This window comes from Mus caroli, chromosome 1 (assembly GCF_900094665.2).
Source record: "Mus caroli chromosome 1, CAROLI_EIJ_v1.1, whole genome shotgun sequence".
Classification (NCBI taxonomy): domain Eukaryota; kingdom Metazoa; phylum Chordata; class Mammalia; order Rodentia; family Muridae; genus Mus; species Mus caroli.
This window is the reverse complement of record NC_034570.1, coordinates 12,504,499-12,518,443: the sequence shown is the minus strand read 5'-3', so window position 1 is coordinate 12,518,443 and position 13,945 is coordinate 12,504,499. Positions and strand designations below refer to the sequence as shown.

Here is a 13,945-nt window from a genome sequence, read left to right as displayed (position 1 = left end):
TAGCCCTGGCTGTCCTGGAACTCACTTTGTAGACCAGGCTGGCCTTGAACTTAGACTGCTAGAAACTCCGGAGCCTGCAGTCATCACTGGAAGGTGTCATGATTGTGTCGCCTTTGGCCCGTCCCCCCCCCCCCCCCCCCCAAGCTGTCAGTTGTCAATCACTCCTGAGTTAGGGGTGGGAGCTTGTGAGCACAACATTGATTGGCTTGGCTTTGTGCAGGTATTGTACAGACAACCACAGCTATTAGGAGGTCATGGCTACACCAACAAACTGCAGAATTTTTATCATCAGACAAAAAATTATTCATAGCTGGGCAGTGGTGGCGCACGCCTTTAATCCTAGCACTTGGGAGGCAGAGGTGGGTGGATTTCTGAGTTCAAGGCCAGCCTGGTCTACAGAGTGAGTTCCAGGACAGCCAGGGCTATACAGAGAAACCCTGTCTCGAAAGAAAAAAAAATTATTCATAGGAAGATACACAGTATCATTTTATTAGCTATAAAAGTATTACAATGACATAGACAACAAAAAACAATTGATAATAAAACTTGTTTTCTGGAGTCAGTATTAAAAATCTTTCATATCTAGTTGTTTTCAAGAGGGGAGTCCAGACCCTTGATTTTTAAAGCACTCAGACTGTGATGTGGTCAGTTAGTCATTAGGTTAAGTTCACACTTGAGTGTCTGAATCAGAAATGAAGGTTTATAGGCAATGGATTCAGCATAGTATTTAGATAGCATGTGTAACAAATGGTTGAGTTTAATATGGGAAGAAGTTGAGCAACCTTTTCTTTCAAACTGCATGGAGCATTCCTGTAGAATTATGAAGATTTTAGGAGGAGGGAACATAAGACTATCTCAGATTATTAGTGTTAATGCTTTAGGGTTTGGGATGTAGCTCAGTTGGTAGAATGTTTGCCTAGCATATGAGAAAGTCTTGCATCACATAAGTGGGACACAAATGTCACCCAGCCTTTTAGAGGGAAGACAGATGAATTCTCCATCTTCTATGTTCCCAGTTCAAAGCCAGCTTGGGCTACTGGAGACCATGTCTCGAAAATTAAAACAAAAATACCTCTTTTTCTTCCTGCTTTATAGCCTTTTGTCCATAGATTCACAAATTTATACTAATTGTGAACCGTTTGTTTTACCTTTTACGGCTACAAAATTACTAAATTCCTGAATCCAGAGCTTGAGTGGTTTGTCAGTACCTTCACCCTCCTCACGGGTGACAGTTCTATTTCCTGTCTGTTTTAAAATCTTCCTTGAGTCCATTTGGCAAAGGAAAACTAATTCCTTCAACTGTTATGAGAAAAAACTTAACTGTAAATATTTTGTCTCTCATGGTACCGCCATGTGTTTTTCTAGTTTTGTGTCCTGGTGAGACTTGAGGAGGTGGATTTCCAGGGTAATACGCCTTTTATAATTGTGGGGGAATGAATGTAATGACCTTTCTCTAGTTCTTACATTCCCATAAGCTCAATGAAGTCAGTGGTGATGGAGGTAACCTCTCTGTGTTATATTGGAGATGGGATTTTAGTAGAGGCTTTGGTAGTTCCAGAGACAATTAACATCATTATTCTGGGATTTTCTTTTCAAGGTGTTATATTACCACAGTAGTTTAGCCAAGAGGTTAAAGACTATTAATGGTCTTTCACAACCTTTTATAGTCATATACTTGTCCTAACCCAAAATAGGATTGATTCCAGTGTTCCTGTGTGTGCCTATCTAGCATCTATTAATAATGTTTGCTTACAGTTAGAAAACTCTATTCCTTGAAGGTTTTTTGTTTTGTTGTTTGGTTTTTACCTCTTAGCTATGGGAAAGAAGAGTGATGATTTTGACTCCTACTCAGGTTCAAACCAGTTAGTACCGGCTTCATTACATGTATTTATTGAGGATTTATAACCTTTTAAGTACCTGGGATTCCTGTTGTTAAAGATCATTGAATTCAAACTTTAAAACTTAATACATTTCCACAAAACTAAAGTGTTCAAGGCAGGTACAACCATATCAACCTAAATTTATTTTAACATTTAATCTAAGATGCAGACTGGGATAGAAGAAAGCTTTAGGGATTTTATAATCATTTTATTAGCACATTCTACAGAAACCTACCACACTGCAAATCTTCCAGAATGAACAACCATTCATAAAGGTAAATTTGTGCTGCCATCTAAAACTTATGGTATGTCTTTAGAAATACAAGCTTGTTTTTAATTTACTAAATACCATGTTTGATTGGGTTTAGTAACTTTATGTATAATTTTCTGTGCCACTCTAACGTTCATCTCAATACACTGGCATATCGGGTAGAGCTCCTCGCCATACTATAGCTTATAGATTTAAGTTGGATGGGTTGTCGTGTTTGTCTTAAATATCTTGAGATGACATTCTTATAATCCATCTACTTTGGAGGGCATTGTAGGCAGATTGCAAACTTGAGGTTGGCCTCAAAAGTTTAGCAAGAGCCTGTCCAAAACATAATCACCCACACACAGAATAAAACAAAAACAAACCATCCCACTGACAAACACTACACGCATATACTCATAAATACACACACACACACATACACAAATCAAAAAAAACCTTCAAAATCCAAACACACACACACAACTAAAACATTCTTTATTTGAGAGGTAGGTAGTATTTTTGAGAAACTCCTTCATATTCCTGTTTGGTTTACATTCACAAGTACATCTTATTTCAAATCCACAGTAGTGGGTATTTTGATATGAAACATAAGGGATATAAATTCCCCACTTGTTTTTTTCTTCAGTGTGTTCTTTTTCATTTGAAGGGTTTAGTCATGCCATTTAGCACTTAGAATTTGAAGGCAGGAAGATGAGGAGCCAGCCCTGGCTACTTAAGCAAGGTTGAGACCAGAGTGAGCTGCATGAACCCTATCTCAAAATAGTGTCAGATTTTGGTGTGTGTGTGTGTGTGTTCGTGCTCTCAACGGTCAGAAAAGAGCTTCCCTGGAGCTTGAGTTAATAAGTCATTGTGAGTAACCCACCATCCATGCTGTGATAGAACTGTGATCCACTCCAGGAGCACTTATCTCTGAGCCATTTCTCCAGCCCATTTGTCTTGTTTTGATAGAGGGTGTTTGGCCCAGGTTGGCTGCACATTCAATATCTCCTGGGCTCTTGGTGCTTATTGTTGATGCTGGGGATTGAGCCTGCATGATTTTTTTTTAAATGATTTAAACTATGCCCAGGATTAGGAAAATACTGTGCCACTGAGGTTTATCACCAACCTATGACTAATTTTTTTATTGATTTATTTATTTATTTTTATTTTATGTATTTTATGTACACTATAGCTGTACAGATGGTTGTGAGCCTTCATGTGGTTGTTGGGAATTGAATTTTTAGGACCTCTGCTCGCTCCAGTCGGCCCCGCTCACTCCAGCCCAAAGATTTGCTTACTATACATAAGTACACTGTAGCTGTCTTTAGACACACCAGCATTCAGAAGAGGGCGTCAGATCTTATTACGGGTGATTGTGAGCCTCCATGTGGTTGCTGGGATTTGAACTTAGGGCCTTCAGAAGAACAGTCAGCGTTCTTACCTGCTGAGCCATCTTGTCAGCTCTGATTTATTTTTAAAATATAGTTTATTTACCATGTATATTATAATCCATGAATTCCCCTGGCATGACAGAATTAACTTAGTCTTTATTGGTGGAAATTCCATTAGCACTAATTTATCAGCCTTTGTGTGGAATTATTGTAAAAACTGTGGCCAGTGTTTCCTGAGCTCTTCCTTTATAAGGCTGCATAGCACTTGGCAGTTACTGCTGGTCCCAAGCTTCTTTCTGAAAAGTAACAGTCCTCAAATCCTCACGTGCGTTTTTTTGCAAAATTAGTTTTCTAAAATAAGTCATAGACACTACAGTTATGTACTGTCTAAATATAATATGTGGAGGCTGCCAGGAGGTATTGTAGGTATTGAGGGTTTTAAATGACCTTGCATATGAATATTTCTGGATATTGTGAATACTTTTTGAGAATTAGTTTTCTGAAGGGACATTAACGTTGTCTATTGATCGCTTGGGAAGTTGTATCTTACTATTGAAGAAGGGTTACCTTATAGACTAAAGGTGTGTGCTATTTAATGTTGAATCTCATGACTGCTTAGGAATTGCTTATAGAAAACGTCTCTTCAGATGTGTCCGAATATGTGCTTACCTTAGCATACCAATTTCTTGTTCTAATTGAACTGCTGATATACTAATCATATATTAATTTAAAGTTTGTGCAAGCTCTCATTTCCTTGAAAGAGTAAAGGTTGGTTTGCTTATATTATATAACTGAACACAAATTTTCATCTGTAAAGATTGAGAACGGCAAGTCAGGCCGGCCACGTTCTTGCTACTTGGCATTATTTCTCCATGCAATGAGCTTGTAGATGAACTTATACATGCTTCAGTTTCTAATTCTCTTTTTCTCCTTTCCTTAAAGATGACACTTGTTGATGCCGCTGCCCTCCTCCTGTAGCAGAAGATAGTCCTACTGAGAAATGAGCACTTTGATCATTCAGTCTTTGAACTTTAACCTTTGACTGGAAGTGACCTATAGGCAATGAAGACTACTTCCTTTTACTGCATTTTTACTCGTGTGCATTCTGGGCGCATGTTGATCGCTGGTTCAGTCCAGTCAANTGACATGCTTTTATTAGTCATACAGTATTAATGCAGGTGTCAGGAAATGTCAAATATAATTCCATTTTTTATTTTTATTTTTTTAAGCTTTTGGAAAAGTTCCAGGTCCTCATGTATTGTGCAATAACAGTGACTTCCTCAGTGGTTTGGGGACGTTCATTGCCGGCAATGGACGTTGTAAAAGGAAGAGTTTTCTGAACTCCCNCCACTCGGTGATTAATGCATGATAGGGCCTATGAAATGAATTTATCAGTTGTTGTGGGATTATAAGGAAAGTGAGGGATCCAACATTACATTGAAAGCCACCCCAATTGTTTATATTTGGATTCTATGCACTGTGATCCTAAGGCTAACAGCATGAAATTACATGCATCTTTAAAGGACCGTAAGAAAGATNATTGCATATTTATTTAATTGTTTATATCTGCTGTCAAATTGTTTTGACATGGAAAGTTTTCAAGGAACATTGGCAGAGAGGTACAATATGTTATCCCTATGGTGAAAATAAATTCATTTGTTGTATATAGTCCTCAATCTCTGAAGTAAAGGTGTGAATAATAGAGTGTGAATGGTTTAACCAAGGCGTTGTTTGGGAAGTAAAAGAAAAAATGGCAGTGATGATTAAATTACTGCCATCCATCATTTGGGNCTGTTATTATTTTTCCAAGTATATTATACTCTGTTACTTCCTGCTAGCCATCAGCATGAGCCCTATTGCCTAAACACTATTTCATTTATTTATGTTTGGAAAAAAATCCATAAACATTTTTGTTTGTAATCTTGTTTCTTTTGTTATGTTTTCAGTTGTTTAAATGTTATAATACTTTAATTGAAAGAATTTTGTCAAGTTTTTTTTTTTCTTGTAAATTTTCTTTACTTGTATCATCTTGTCCTTCAATACTGTACCCTAAAATGAGAAATACATTTTTGACAGAGGCTTAATGTTTTAACAAAAGAGTGTGGACATTTTTATTTTAAGATTTTGGTAAAAGGATACTATAAAAACCATGTTTGCTTACTTGTCTCACATACCCATTGTGTAGGGCTTCGTGGAAGAATTTGTTTTGTTTGTTGAGAAGATTTTGCCTACAGTTAGATGAAGTTTTTCTGTCTGCCTGTCTGTCTGTCTCTACTCTTATCTATCTCTATGTATGTAGGTATCTATCTATCATCTCTCTCTCTCTCTCTCTCTCTCTCTCTCTCTCTCTGATCTATAAAACAATTGTTGAGAAGGTTCCATCCTAAATACCATGTACCATGTAATGATTCTATAACTAGGTCTTTTTAAGAAGTGATTAATGTATTTTATAAATTACCTTTTCACATATGCAAGCTCTGTTTCTATGACAATGTTATTTTTACTGATGCCTTACTGTTACAGTCTTTTTGAATATCCTGCAGTGAATATATTAATCAATTTGGGCTAAAAATAAAAGCCAGTTGGCTGAAAGGTCTGACGGTATGTAAACCCATAAAAATCATTCAACTGATAATTGGTAAAGAATATTTGAAAAAATGTTTTTAATCTCTGTGTAGATGACATTTTGTAGCTTTTTACATGTTGTTAATTAAGGGCATATAATTTTACACTCTAAAAGTATAACTGCTGAACTCAGGGGTGGGTAGACTTCAAAAATATGTCTACTGTAGAAATAACTTGAAAAAAATTAAATCCGTGGCCAGCCACCAAATTGTGGACACTGTTTATACTACTAGGGAGCAATCATCATTTTTTAAAGATTATAAACGTTTTCTTCTGTCTTGACTGCATGTATATAAGTTCCCACAGTAATCATTATCAGTTTTATTAGTTGGCCTTCTTGACATGAAAAAAAATCTTTACTTTCTTACCTTTCTTCTGCTCCTACGATGAAATTACAGCTGTAAGTTAAGTGTATGTCACTGCTCTAAATATTAATTAACTCTTTTGTCAGGGGTTGGGGACACAGGGAGAAAAGAAACACTTACCTATCCGTGGTCCTCTTACTAAAATCCTGGCCTGTGACATCACTCACCGAAGGAATTACTACACCAGGTCAAGCAGTAACAGTGCTGTAATGTAGATTACTAGCTTCAGTTGTATTTTTATAACAGTGCTTTAATATACCTCTCTCTATACAGACACTGTAGGGTAGACTCAAATGAAATGGGAAATAGTGAAAAACCAAACACTTTTTCTTCATTTTTGGTTCCAAGTGAAGAAATTAAAAATATATCTAAAATATAGGAGCATCAACTATTACTAATTCATAATTAGATTAATATTACTCCTTTGAATTTAGAAGCCACTGAAAACTCTTTTACACTTGCATTTAATTATTTGCCATTATTAAAAGTCATAAGATGTGTCTGGGTCATTGTTTCGTTGAGGGCAAGTTATAAAACAAATATTTTGCTGTAATGTTACTACTGAAAGAGCCAGAATTACAAGAAATGCATATGAAATACGCTGTGTTCATCCCTCCTTCCTGCATCCTCCATTAAGTACTAGCCTGCAACATTATATTTTCACACTTAGGGGCTGTGTCTGTCTGTATGTTTGCTCCCCACCCCACCCCCATCTCTCTCTCATACATTTATTTTAGGCTGCTCTCTTGTTTTGCCAGATTTTGTTAACATGAGATACAGGCAATTCCTTGTTTTTGAAGTTACGAACTTGATGCCCTTCCAAATACAGACAAATGCTATATAGGTTTTATGGAGAGAGGTTAGTTTCAGTTTTGTGGGTGTTCTCTTAGGGAGTTTATATTTACTTCTAAAGGATTTATATGTAATTCTCTTTAGCTAGTGGGGCTTTTTTTTAAAGGTCCTAGGAGAAAGGGTTAGCAGCTAGAAAAATACTGTAATCTTTGTTGCTTTGACTTGGCATGTAGACACATGTTACTAAGTGACAAGGGTGGCTTACTATTTTCCCTTTCTGAATTTTAAATACATGCAAATGCATATATAAGTAATGATTAATATTAATATTAATATTACCAACATTGAGATCCTAAACCAGCTATCTGGAGACTGGTTTCATCAAAGGTAAATTGACAGTAAAGAAAATGATCAGAGATGAAAATGGTGAGTAAATGTGTTATTTCTTGTAATGAATTTTTTTTTTTTTTTTTTGGTTTTTGGTTTTTGGTTTTTGGAGACAGGGTTTCTCTGTGTAGCTCTGGCCGTCCTGGAACTCACTCTGTAGACCAGGCTGGCCTCGAACTCAGAAATCCGCCTGCCTCTGCCTCCCAAGTGCTGGGATTAAAGGCGTGCACCACCACCGCCCAGCTACGAAGTCTTTTTATAAAGCCTGTAGTTTTTGAGACTTGCAATATTTTAAATTTTCTAGGAATAGAGTAGAAGAGGAGGTACTATATATTGAAAGGGGTTTTTTTTGTTTTGTTTTTTGTTTTTTTTTTAATAAAAAAAATTGAATGTGTCTAGGTCTCAGCTTTCATGGTTGCTGCTGCTTATATTTCTCATCTTTAATATTGTTTTTAATGTATCTTAGTGGAAGGTTAAAGGTTATAATTATGTTTAATTGTTATATGCATGTAAATTGGTTTTTAAAAAATACCATTCTGAAGATTCATTATGAGACTGCTGCATAGCAGAGGTGCCACTCAGCGGCAGCTCCATTCACACCACCACAGAGCACACAGTCAGCCACCATCATGTCGTGTGCTGCTCCAGTGAGACCTCTGATGCCTTTGCATGGTTGCAGTCTTTGGAGCTGTCTGGGGCAGCAGCTGCTCCTGCCCTTGTTATTGTCCTTCTTAGGTCTCTGTCCCTACCTTTCTGTCACTTCTTACTACCTCTTCTCTTCTCATAGATGCTCAATGTCTTCTCATTTCCTCTTCTGACTTATAAGTTTGTTTTTTATTTTTGTTTAAGGTTAGGGAATCTAGAGAAGAAAGATTGATAAAATTATATCTGATTTTCTTTCTTTCTTTTTTTTTTTTTTTGTCTTTTTATTTATTTTTTGGTTTTGGTTTTGGTTTTTGGAGGCAAGAGTTTCTCTGTGTAACCCTGGCTGTCTGTAGACAAGCCAGCCTCAAACTCACAGAGATCAATCTGCCTTTGCCTTCCAAGTGTTGGGATTAAAGATATGAGCCACCACCACCACCCAGCTACATGTGAAATTTTTAAGAAATTGAAAAAATACTTTCTATAAATAAGATACATGGGTGTGTGTGTGGTGGGGGTGGGGGTGTACCTAACTTCATTTCATCAGCAGGTAGCTAAATGTATTTATTGACTAATTGACAAAACTGAGCTGTGAGCACTGTCGTTGAATTTCTTTGGTAGTGACATGGAGGGATTTGTACTTGTTTTCCATTAGACAGGGCCTCTTCCAGAATCTGTTACTTCTCAAGTGAATTAACTTGTCTTTACATTTAAATGTGGTGAAAGCATTTGTGAATGACTTTTCCTCAACATAAGTTGTTCATTAACTCAGACAGGATTTTAGGCATCATTATCTTTAGAGGCACATAGACTGAACATTTCAGGCTTAGCTTGCTGTATAGTTCTGTGATCTGCTAAGTAAGGTATTAGTTGAAATTTTGGTTCTCAGATTTATTATTTGGTGATGAGTCTGATTACATGATGAGGTTGTGCTGGGCTTTTCTGCTGTGAGCAGGAGTGCCTCGCTTGGGTGTGCCTCGGGAAGGAGAAGCAGATTTTCAGCACCAGTTCATGCAGTCGTGTCATTTTTTTTTTTCCTCAAAGACAAAACGTACTGAAAATGTTTTCTGAACTCTCTGTGAGACGTCACTTGTCATAGTCTCTGGTCTATAGAAAGACTGAAAAATTCTACTGTCTGAAAGCCTGAAGCAGAACTGTGAAGGCATTCTGAGGTTATCAGATACCACAAAGGTGCAAGTCTCTTCATAATAACAAAACATTCAGATAGAGGCCGATTGTCAGCATACAGAACTATTTGAGTAGATTATTGAATTACCTAGTACATGTTCAGGTCAGAGTAAATGTGTTCCTATTGTTGCCACCACATTCTTTGGGTAATTACAGTAGAGTGTGCTTAGGGATGGGAAGCTCAGGCCTAAGGGTTTGAATAGCGTGGGTATATATATTTTCTAAGTACAAGTTACAAAAATATGTAAAGTGACTACTTTTTAACTAGAATGTATAAGACAGACAAATCCGTGTTATATATTTTTGAATACATGTACCAACCTTTCTTAGTTGGACACAGGTTACTTTGTGCGCTCTATGGATCTCGAGTAACTTTTAATAATAAAGCAGTAGTCATTTGCTCCCCCATACCATATCCTTGAATACTGATTGGATAGCATGCGAGTTCTTTGCAGGCTATAGTAATGTAAGCTTTAATTTGGACAGTGCTTCTTGTCTATGAAAGCCTACTATTTAAAAGATTATGGAAACAGACAGCATCTGTTTCCAAATGAGCGCTCGCTCGGCATGGGGTGGGGATCACTGAAGCCGCTTATCCAGAGGTGGTCCTTACTCAGCTGTGGGGGGCTTTATGCTTCAGGGAAGCAAATCCTGGCCCGTGATCAAAACTACTCTGCAAACACATGGGAAGGTTATCACTAATAATTCAGGACAGCCTAACACCTTGTCTCCACACTTTAAAAAGGCTGAGGCCAGACAGTGCTATCTCCTGCCTGGCCTCAGTCCCTCGTGCCGATACTGAAAAAATACAAATCTTACTAAAGAGTGGCAGGGCAAGCTGGGTACAGTGGTGTGTACCTTTAATTCTGTCACTGTGGAGGTGGAGGTGGAGGCAGATGGATCTTTGTGAGTTTGAGGCCAGCCTGGTCTACATAGTGAGTTCCAGGGCAGCCAGAGCTGCATAATAGGACTCTGTCTTGAAAAAACAAAACAAAAACTAGTAGTAGGGCAAGGAGGATTTGGGAATTAAAAATTGAAACTTTGAGTTACCATAAGTCTGATGTTGCTTAACTTAAAAGTGTCGTGGTTAATAAGGACACCATATAAAGAATTCCTGGATGCTTTTCTGAGTGTGCTCACTGGTCAGCTAACTAAGATGAGTGACTCTTGAAGCTACAAGAAGAGAGAAGAGAGTGAGCAGATGGGCTGGCTGTCTCTGCACCTCACTTCAGGCAGGGAGGAAATGTGTGCTTAGCTAGTTCCTTTTCTTGAGTCATCTATTCTCATAGGTATCTTCTATCAGCAAGCTGTTGCAGCAGCTGACTACTAGGTTAGTAGATGGTTAGAGAAAGCAGCACTTGCTTTTACTTTGCAGTTCTCCACAATCCTTAACGTGTTTTTTACCATTCATAGTAAGCCTATTCTCCACTAGGTAAACTGCTGTGAATATGTGGGTCTGTTAAAGTCCCCCTGTTGCTTACTGTGTTCATACAAAGGCAACATACAGTCTTAATTAAACACAACTGAATGGAGAGGTCAGATGATATAGTGTTGTGTGCTTGAATAGCTAAGGCCAGAGCCATGGTGCTCTAGCTCTGCCTCAGTGAATGTCCCTTGAGGTAGGTTTTGATTAGGTAATGCTATTCAAAAAGTACTGTCATGTTAACACAAGCATATACACGGGAGTACCTGTGTGCCCTGCAATTCAGTAAGGTGCACCTGTCATTCTCCTCAGGGAAAGGAAAGTAAAAATCCAAGATTGAAAGCATCTTTTCGTGTCTACCTCGCCTTTCAGGCCAATGTAGATGAATATGTACCACTGAGAAGAGCCAGAGTGTGGATGCCTGTGTCCTGCATACATTTAACTCAACATGGAAAGTGTTTGAGTCTCTGCTCTTACTCCAATAAAAGCAAATGTCTCTTTCCTGGTGTAATTTAATGGTGGTGTTTTCTGTTCTGATAATCCAAAGAATCTGACACATTAATCCTTTCTCACATTTTTTTGGGGGGGGGGAAGGGTTCAGATCTTAGTAAATCTAGCCTTAAAACACCTCCCCTTCTTTCTAGTACCCTGGCCATTGTGGGTGTTCAGCACCTGCCTAGACTTCCCAGGCTGCTCTTGACAACCAACAAGCCTTGTCCCAAAGTCATAAGACTATATATATATTGCTAAAGTCCTTGTATCAAAGGCCCAGCATCCATCTGCTTTTTTTTTTTTAAGTTTAGTGTGTGTGTGTGTGTGTGTGTGTGTACCATGTTTGCCAGTGCCCTCAGATGCCAGAAGAGGGGTGTTGGAATCCGTGGATGTGTGTGTGTGTGTACCATGTTTGCCAGTGCCCTCAGATGCCAGAAGAGGGGTGTTGCAATCCGTGGATCATTGTGGGCTGCTTTGTGGGTACTACAAACTGAATCACAGTCCTTTGCACAAGCAGCAAGTGCTCTTAAAACTTGAGCCATCTCTCCAGCCCCCAGCATCTGTTTTCCTACCTAAAGGTTTTATCACTTTAATGTTCAACCAGTAAAGCTCATTATCTTTGTCCTGTCTTCCCTCCCTCCTACTAATCATGTATCCTGTGTCCTCTAATTTTAGGTAGACCACTGCAAGATGTATTGGTGATCCTGGCCTATAAGGGACAGTACTAAATATATTGGTTTTTAATAAATGTATTTTCAGTTGATTATACTTGAATCTTTTTTAAAAGGTTTATTTATGTACATGGGTATATGTGAATGCACACCAGAAGACGACATCGGATCCCATGGGACTACAGTTGTAGACAGTTGTGAGCTACCATATGCATGCTGGGAATTGAATTCAGGACCTCTGGAAGAACAGCCAGTGTTTTTAACCACTGAGCAATCTCTCTGGCCCTATACCATCTTTTTATCCCATCTTTTTGAAAGAAATACTCATATACTACCTGTTTTAAACAAATACCCAAACCATTATCTGAAGTGAAGAGTCAGGCAAACATAGTTTTTTGTCCTAGAGAGTTTGAGAAATTTGCTCTTAAATCATTAACTTATTAATTTTTATCTGTTTAGATGAGTGTTTATTATTATCTTAACCCAGAGACAAATTCCTTGCCTAGAGTTATTTTTAGATAAGAATATAGGTGTTTTAATCTCAATACATTTGGATAACAGTGAATCATCAATCTGACACGCATAGAGTTAAAAACTACACGGATACTTAATCTCATTGGCCAAGTAAGTTGGTGTGTGGGAGAGAATACAGATCTTGAAAACACTTATGTCATAAGGGAAGTAGAAAACTGTACAGTCTAAAAAATGTGATCTCACACAGTGTACCTGATGAGCACAGAAATAGTTTGCAAAAAGTGGTTCCATGACTTGAAAACTGTAAATGTTGTAGGTGAGTTCCAGGTGGGCATAGAATTGGGGTTCAGGTGATCGAGGTATCAGGTGGACATGCAGTCTTTGTGTTCACAGACTGGGTTGAGCTGGGTCTGTTTGTGTCCTCAGGACATGTATCAGTTTGGTAGGAGATCTCTATGAAATAAAGCCACCGTAAAGCAACAACACAGAAAGTTGCCCAGAAAATGAATCTCAGAATATGCCCCAAGTTAGTTCAGGCCACTAGCAAAACATCCCACCCAACGAGAAACATTGAAAAAGCCCTCACTGTAGAGCTGTGTTTCCCAACCTTCTAATGCTGTGAACCTTTAATACAGTCCCTCATGTTGTGGAGACCCCGTCCAGGAAATTATGTAGTTGCTATTTTTCATAATTGTAACTTTGCTACTGTTATGAGATGTAAATATCTGTTTACCAATCATCTTAGGGCACCCCTGTGAAAGGGTCGTCTGATGCACCTAGACATTTTCCAGATGGAACCTGACTATATCTGCTACATGTTTTGTGTCATCCAACAGTTAAGTGGATGTTAGGCTATGGCTGTATTCAAGGAGAGAGCTGGTTGAAGATGTAATTTAAGTGAGATCATATTGGAGTGTGGTGGTCCCTTTCTTTACTGCAAGCATGAGTATGTTCAAACCCAGAACCCACATAAAAATGCTGGGAATTGTACCATGCTTTAATCTTAGCATCGGGAAAAGCAGAGTCAGGAGAACCTGGGACTCACTGCTAGCCTAGCTTAATTAGTAAGGTTGGGGCCCATTGAGAAACCCAGTCTCAAAAGAGCTAGATGGTATTACCCAAGGATACCAGAGTTGTCCTTGGGCCTCGACACATACTCCAGCTGTCTCCAGGTGTTTTGAAAACCTACTTCATGGCAGACAGAGGAGAGCAGCACTGGCCTTTTGTTTGGCCTGGTATTTGTTTAGTATCACTATTTTGAGGCAAGGTATCACTCACCCAGGCTGGTCTTGAGTTCCTGGGATCCAGTGAGTCTTATTTCAGGCTTATTAGCTAGGATATCTCCCCTAGTTTTTTGTTGTG

At 38.4% G+C, this 13,945-nt stretch overlaps 1 protein-coding gene across 8 annotated transcripts in view; it reads left to right on the top strand.

Moving 5' to 3' along the window:
• The window catches only part of Ube2w (ubiquitin conjugating enzyme E2 W), an 83,224-nt gene that overhangs the window by 46,822 nt on the left and 22,457 nt on the right, over nt 1-13,945 (top strand). For 4 of the 8 annotated variants that reach the window (XR_003836462.1, XM_029476454.1, XM_021172012.2 and 1 more), the window contains exon 7: nt 4,467-4,549. The exons of 1 other annotated variant lie outside the window; for it this stretch is intronic. Coding sequence is in view for 3 of the 7 variants with exons in the window: in XM_029476448.1 (XP_029332308.1) it covers nt 4,467-4,502 (36 nt within the window). In the remaining 4 variants the exon portion in view is untranslated. Of the gene's footprint in view, nt 1-4,466; nt 6,358-13,945 lie in introns of those variants that run through there. 3 more of the 8 variants (XM_021172026.2, XM_029476448.1, XM_029476444.1) reach the window with 2 other exon arrangements.